The sequence below is a fragment of the Phyllobates terribilis genome, unplaced genomic scaffold (assembly GCF_046119375.1).
Source record: "Phyllobates terribilis strain yellow unplaced genomic scaffold, ASM4611937v1 Scaffold_9__5_contigs__length_417890890, whole genome shotgun sequence".
NCBI lineage: Eukaryota > Metazoa > Chordata > Amphibia > Anura > Dendrobatidae > Phyllobates > Phyllobates terribilis.
Window position 1 is genome coordinate 397,924,026 of NW_027362769.1, and position 8,135 is coordinate 397,932,160.

Consider the following 8,135-nt stretch of genomic DNA (forward strand, 5'->3'; position numbering starts at 1 on the left):
ACCTCTGCCCTCTGCCAATCTCTTTACTGGCTTCCAAGTCCCCAGCGAATCCAAGGCCGTCCATAATCTATCTCCTCATACTTATCCAAACTAATCTGATATCTCCCCATGCATAATCTCCGCTCCTCGCAAGATCTTCATTTTTTTGTCTTTCTTATGTTCCTCACTCAACTGTCTACAAGATTTCTGCCGAGTGTCCTCCATCCTCTGGAGATCCAATTGTCTTTTATGATTGAAGCCTTCAGATGCAACCTGAAAACTCATCTCTCCAGAAAAGCCTACAAACGGCAATAATCCTGCTGTCACTTTATTATCTGGGGCTGTTCTTCCCCTTGACCCACTGACTTTTTCTCCAATACTCTGCAGATTGTAAGCCCCAGACTACCCGCTACCTTCCTTTTACCAATCTGTCTCAGTTAGCTTATGTTTATTGTACTGTTACTGTAACTTTTGTATAGGCTGTAGTTTCTTTATTAGCTATATGGGTTATAGGGGTGGAGTTTACATGGGTGCAGATGGTCTTTGAGTAGTGGAGCCCTTTGGTTAGAGTTCTATCTTTTTTAGGTGCAGGCTTCTTCAAAACAGACCACACAGGCTCCTCACTATCTCTACATTTAAACTTATAGATACAGTCATTTTCTGTCTATAGATGTAGCATCTGTTTAATTTGAGAGCGACAACTCCCGTAATGTAGAACTTTGACTTCTTAGTTTGTACGACTAGGATTCTTTATTAGTATAAATCCAGTAGACAATAGAAATTAAAATTTCAGTCTTAAGATTTCTTCCTCTTTTTTTTTTTTTCGGCAGGAAATTCCAATGGAAGACCTACTGTCCAAGCTCCATCTGGAGGAGTCCCAAGGCTCCAAAATCAGCCTGGAACACGTGATGTGTATCGAGAAAGAGATGAGGAATGATGACACTTCACTGCCATGGAATTTTCTCAGAAAACTTATTGCACTGGAAGAAACTGCACGAAATACCATGATAGATGAGAATGAAGATACCAACATAATTGGTTTATGTGCAGAAGATGATCTGTTTGTAAATCAGATGTCATCTAGAAATTCCTCAAATTCTCTCCATCCCCTAGATGTCCTCTGTGCTCTTCTTCGTTCTTCTGACAGCTTTCTACGACAATTTATCTTCTCAAAAATGTCCATGTGTCAATTTGCGGTTCCTCTTGTGCTCCCTGCAGATAAGAACAATCCATGTACACTTTCACTATGGCCCATGAGAGAAATTGTAAAGAAGTGGAGACCAACATCATTACTTAGCACTAAAGGCTTTAGAGAAGAGAACCTGGTGAATATTTCCATGCCGATCTTTTCATTTGTCAGATTAGGAAATTGTACTCTGTCAAAATCCAGAATCCTCAACAGTGTTCTCAGTCCATCCTACACTCATCATGACTTCTTCGTGCACCAGGACATGGAATGTGGTTATCATCATAGAACAATCTCGGAAGGACTTCTGGAGCTCTTCTGGCATTTTCCTGGTGGGAGTCAAAACTTCAATGTTTTTCTTGAACCCATAACTATCATGAATTTACGTGGAGACCTAGAATCTAATCAGAAGCAGTTCAGTTTGTTGACCAAAGTCTCTTCTGCTATTATAATTTTCTCGGAAGAGCTCCAAGAAAAACATTGTAAAATATTGGAGAGCTATGCATCAGGCAATCCAAACCTCTACTTTATTATCTCTCTACCTGATGGAAAACATTACAATGAGGAGACAGAAAAATATCTACACAAGTTTATAAGATCTCTGAACTTGACCAGTAAAAACATCTTGGTGAAAGATTCCAGGACAAATGAAGCCAAAATTGTAAAAGAGATACAAGGCTTTATGATAAGTTTGATCAATGCTTCTCCTAAATCCATGACATTAGAGGAAGTTGGGAAGATTGCTAATGAGTTTGAAATATATGTCGATGAGGATGCGGAAGAGTGCCAACGAGCCAAGGATCTAGCCAAGAGGATCACCAGTCAAATCACAGATGTGTCACAGTATAAGAAACAATCTATGACCCTGCAGGGGAATCTATGGAAAAAGATTACTAAAAATGAAAAAGAACTCTGTAGGATGAGGAAACAGCTTGATGAAAGTGGGGAGACTTATAAGTCGGAGCTAAACGGACAAATTATAGACCTGCGTCAACAACAAAGCCGGCAAGAACTTCATGCAGACATGAAGAAGTTTTTGTCGGCACTTACTGACTTGCCTCACCCTGAAAAAATATATTTTTTGAAGTGGTTGAAAATATTTCTCGATGATATTGCTCGATCAAATCTAAAAGAGTTACAAACGGAGTATTTAAAAAATTCTAACAATATGTTAGTTCTGAAAGAAATAGATCAAAAGATGTCTGATAGCTCACTTGGATTAGAACATTTCTTACGCGAAGTCGGGCAGATGCATGAGTCTCAGTTTTTTAAACTTAATCATAAAAATCTAGGACAAAAATTCAGTGACCTCCCCGGATTAGCTGCCGATCTCCTGTTGGATGGGTTCCCATTGGAGCTGATTGATGGAGATGCCTCCAACATTCCCTTACAGTGGATAACTGATGTCCTGAATGAGCTGGATAAGAAGACCGGAGGACAATGCAGGATGAGGGTGATAACTGTGCTGGGAGTACAGAGTACAGGGAAGTCCACCCTCCTGAACACCATGTTTGGTCTACAGTTCGCTGTGGCCAGTGGTCGATGCACACGAGGAGCCTTCATGACTCTTATTAAAGTGAAGGAGAACTTCCAGGAAGAACTAGGCTGTGACTTCATTCTGGTGATCGACACTGAAGGGTTGAAAGCTCCTGAATTGGCTTCATTGGAAAACAGTTATGAACATGACAATGAATTGGCCACATTAGTGGTTGGGTTGAGTGACATCACCATCATTAACATATCCATGGAAAACTCTTCAGAAATGAAGGATATTTTACAGATTGTGCTCCATGCATTTCTCCGTATGAGCGTAATAGGAAAAAAAATCAACTGTCACTTTGTCCATCAGAACGTGAGCGATGTGTCCGCTCATACTTTGTTAAAGAGGAACAAGATAAAACTGTTGGAGAACCTGAATCGCATGACAAAAGCGGCAGCGAAAATGGAAAAATTGGAAGGGATAACTAACTTTAATGATATCATGAATTACGATCTTGATGAACACACATGGTACATTTCTGGCCTGTGGTATGGCACTCCACCCATGGCTCCTATAAACTCTGGGTACAGTGACGGAGTTCTTTCACTTAAAAAATATTTGATTGAGTTCCTGAAAAGTCAACTGCAGAAGCCACAGACCATCCCAGTTTTTCTTCAGTGGTTAAAAAGTTTATGGAATGCAGTAAAGTATGAAAAATTTATCTTTAGCTTCCGAAACAGCCTGATAGCTGACGCTTACGACCAGGCGTCAGTAAAATATTCACAACTGGAGTGGAGCTTCCGAAAAGAGATCTATAACCGGACAACTGAGGTATTGATATCGATAAAGAATGAGCAAGCCGAAAATCTATCAATGGAAACTTTGACTGATACGATAGAATCGACATCGGAAACGCTGAGTAAAGAGGAGAAGAAGATGCACAATTTACTAAATACTTATTTTGATTCTGAACTGGAAAATGCAAATCTGGTAGAAAAATACAGAGAAGACTTTTTGAAAAGTATAAAAAGTCTTAGAAAGGGACTTAAAGAAGAAATAATCAACAAATGCAAAGAAGCCATTCATATCCAAAAGACAAAGCATAAGATAGAAGGTTTGAAGGATAGTTACAGATCACAAATGGAAGAAAAATTGACAACTCTTATATGCCTGTGCAGGGACAGGACTCAAAAAATGGACGATGAAAAACTCGAAGGAGAATTTAATGCCATGTGGAACGACACAATAAAAAGCCTTCAGGTCAAATCCATAGCAAGACAAGACATTGACCAAATCATGCTCCATCAGCTCCGGAGGGAGATGAGCCACAAGTCAGGTGCCATCAATGAGAAACTGCTAAATATCCAGACGCTTCTTGAATTTGCTGATGTAATTTTTCAGGTGCGTGATGAACACATCGATCTAAAATGGTACGAAAAACGTCATGACGAAATCATGTACAAAGTTGGAAGTTTTAAAGACTTTTATAAACAGGACTACAGTTTTAAATCGAAGCAGCTAGCAGAACACCTGGTCGAAAGAGGCTTAAGATTTGTCGATCAATGCGTGAAGATGAAGGAGAATTACCATGATATGTTTTGTTTAGAATTACTTAAAACGGTCAATGACAAGCTACAACAGACAGACGTGAAGAACCTGCACACCACAGACCATTTTGAGCTTGACCTCAAGCTTTTACTTTTAGGCAAAGCAGCTCCAGAATTTCAAAAGATGCATAATAATTTCTTAACCTTAAATGACCCGTACTTATGCTTGGAAACATTAAAATCTGAATATCTTTCAGTTTTCAAAGCAGTATTCCAAGAAAAAGATGAATGTGTAACCAGAGCGAAACGCTTCTGTGACCTATGTCTCAAACCAGCCATTATGGACTATGTGAACCGTCGTCTTGGACAGGAGATAGTCAACGAGATGCTGAGCGGGGAAGACAACATGAAATACATGAGTCGCACTTTCTTTCAGATGCGGGCGCTCTGTAAACTTCTCCAGGAACATTCTTTTGAGCAATACGTGAAGTATATCGATAACTATGAGCGTTTCGTCAAGGAATGTATCTTAGAGTTCATTAAAGAGAAATATGAAGACCCGGAAGGTTTGCAATCATTGCAGTCAAATATAGTCTTGTCCATTCTTCAGAAATTAAGAGAAATTCTTAATAACTCCCGAATACGGGAAAGTGCAGATATCTCAGAATTCCTTAGAAATATTTGTAAAATGCTGAACAAGGACTTGGTGATATCACAAAAAGATGTCAAGGTGATTCTTTTTCAGAATTCTGCGCCCGTTACTCAGTTCGCTGCTGATGTCGAGTTCTTCCTTTCTGACCTTGGAGCTGATATTATATCAGAAGTGAGATGGTCAACCATTGAGTCTGTTCTTGACGTAGTTATCTTAAAACCCGAAGAAGAACTGTTTAAGAAAGTGATTGGATGCGGGAACCAATGTCCGTTCTGTAAAGTCCCGTGTGAGGCCGGAAGTGCTGAGCACACAGAGCACTTTGCTACCGTCCACCGTCCTCAGGGCCTGGGCAGATACAGATCTGTGGACACTAATATCCTATGTTCCTCACTATGTTCTACAGATGTTGTCACCGAGAAGTCATTCAGGAACTCTGACACTGATTGGAAGTCCCATCCCTATAAAGATTATCGGGAGTTTTACCCCGACTGGATGATCCAACCCGACCCCGACATCAGCGCCTCCGACTACTGGAAATACATCTTTAAAGAGTTTAATGCCAAGTTTGCAAAGGAATATAATGCAAAGCCTGCATCTCTACCCGAAGACTGGCACGACATAAGCAAGGATCAAGCTCTTGAAAGCTTGAAGGAATCATTCCGGGTAAAATAAGTTCTGTCCCCATGAAATAAAAACATGTAGGACACTATAGTCCTATATCTAATGCTTGTATATGGTGCAGTTTCTCGTAAGGTTGAATGATGGACACCATTATAATACAGTGTTCAATTATAAAAATGTTATAGGCTCCTCTGTCCTTATGACAACAGTTCATGCTCGGTGCCCTGGGGATCAGCTTTATCATGCCGACATTTTAATCCATGCCCAATCCCACTCACCATCCATATTACGGAGGTATTCCTATTTTATAAAGTGATATTACTGATCGGTGGGGATACAACCTATGGGACCTTGGCGACTTGTAAGAATAGGTTTAGTGCTCTGACCCCCTTTACATTGATATTTTGTTATCTGTCTCCAATTACTGACTGTACATGACATTATCTATGGGATTGCAATGATCAGATCAGGATACACACGACCGTTCCCAGTATGGCACGCCGGTGCGCTGTCATTCCCAGTATGGCATGCCGGTGCGCTGTCATTCCCAGTATGGCACGCCGGTGCGCTCTCAGGACATGCAGGAAATGGTGGTTTACTAACAGACAATCACGTGTGAGACCTCTTCAGTGAATAGAAAGTTATAGATTCAGTATTTTGTTTTATGATCTGTAAATAAAGTGAAGTATTGCAAATAAGAATGATCTCCTGTTTTTATGTACTGTATATCTAGACAATGACGGACACTGGGTAAAATCTGACCAAACCAAAACTGATCCTCCCATGTAAAACTATTCTGCTGGTGCAGTCACTGTGTACATACATTACATTACTGATCCTGAGTTACATCCTGTATTATACTCCAGAGCTGCACTCACTATTCTGCTTGTGCAGTCACTGTATACATACATTACATTGCTGATCCTGAGTTACATCCTGTATTATACTCCAGAGCTGCACTCACTTCTGCTGGTGCAGTCACTGTGTACATGCATTACATTACTGATCCTGACTACCAAAGTACCAAAACTTCAAGGGGATCCTAATAGAAATCAAAAGATGTAAAAACACCCCAAGATCCAGGCTCGAGCAATCCCTGAGCGCCACTGGCTTCTTTCTTGGCAGAGTGTCACAGTGTGCCAGGGTTAACAGACAGTAATACGGTGTCCGGCCGTAGAAGGTAGCTGCGTTTGGCCTTACAAACCTCTCCCTAATCCTTTTATGATTCCTCTCTCTTTAGGACCCAGCGGTGATCCTCACCTTGCTTGGGGGTTTATATCTTTCCCATTAGGACCCTGAGGTATACTCACCTTTCTGCTGTTAATCAGAACTTCCTTGCTGTGTCCTTAAATAAATCTGATTGCTCAGAGAGTTACTGGTGATAGCGTGTATAGTTATTCAGGCCGGGGATTCTAGTAGTCGGCTAGAATTACCTTGGAGTTCCTTTGTGGATTGTTGCCATGCTTTTTCCAGTGTCATCTTGGAGCTAAGTGTATTCCCCTATTTGTTTCCCCTGTGTGTACTTTAGTTTGTAGTGGGCTGACTCAGTGCTCACCCCTCTCGCTCCTTACTTAGGGCCTAGCCTTAGGGTCAGCTAGGGCCAGATTTACCTGCTCGGCGATAGGGTCTATAGGGGAGTCAGGGTTTGTTGTTTAGATCTGTTTAGGGGTCTCCACTCTCCCTTTCCCTAGTTGTTGGGCTTCCTCCCCTTTTCCCATCGTTATGCGCTGGGTTCTCCCCATACCTAGTGTGACATTATCATCTGCCAGTTAAAAAAAGCAAACCGAAGAAAACAAAAAAAAAGACTTTCTTTTTTTTTGTGTTTTTTTCTGTGTTAGGGATCCGAAGCAGAGCAGCTTCGATCTGAAGCAGAGCAGCTTCGGAGTTTGTTACTGGAGGTGACTGACCTTCAATCAGCTGTTTAGCAGCAACAGCAGCGGCTGCAGACTCTTAATGTTGGGGACTCTGCTTGTAGGCCGGTCCAGCTTGAGCCCAAAACTGCCCTCCCTGACAGGTTTTCAGGAGGTCGAGACAAGTTTTTTGTGTTTAATGAAGCTTGTAAATTAAACTTTAAGCTTCGACCCTACTCTTCTGGAGATGAGCAGCGAGTGGGGATTGTGATCTCACTGTTACAAGGAGATCCTCCATCTTGGGCTTTCTCTTTGCCACAAGGTTCTGTTTGCCTCCGATCAGTGGAAGGATTTTTTGGGGCTCTGGCCCTCCTCTATTATGATCCTAACCGAATCTCCTTGGCTGAATCCAGGCTACGTCACCTTCAGCAGGGTAATCGGTCAGTGGAGACTTATAATTCCGAATTTCGTAGATCGGCAACCGATACCAAGTCGGATGACCCGGCTCTTAGAAGCCAATTTTTTCCAGGTCTTTCAGAAAGGTTAAATGATGCCTTGGCAGTGTACAAAACCCCTGGGTCCTTGGAGACTGGCATGTCATTGGCTATATGCATAGATAGACGCCTTCGGGATAGGAGGGTGAGACCACCTTCTCCAGAGACCCTTTTTCAGGACAACACCCCAGTGCCAGGAGGGCAGTCTGGGGGTGAACCTGTACTCATGGATTTGGAGGAGCTCATGTTGTTAGGGGGAGCTACTGCGTCGCATATTTCCCCTGAAATACGCAAGAGAAAGGGGGTGTGTTTTTTTTTGTGGCAAA

The 8,135-nt window shown here is 41.7% G+C and overlaps 1 protein-coding gene across 1 annotated transcript in view; it reads left to right on the forward strand.

Annotated features, from left to right (window-relative positions):
- LOC141162597 (up-regulator of cell proliferation-like) overlaps positions 1-6,166 on the forward strand; it is a 31,310-nt gene extending 25,144 nt beyond the window's left edge. Inside the window, exon 3 of the mRNA XM_073648859.1 lies at positions 810-6,166. Coding sequence (XP_073504960.1) covers positions 819-5,516 — 4,698 coding nt within the window. The 5' untranslated portion in view covers positions 810-818 and the 3' untranslated portion in view covers positions 5,517-6,166. The remainder of the gene's footprint in view (positions 1-809) is intronic.
- Positions 6,167-8,135: the final 1,969 nt, after the last annotated feature.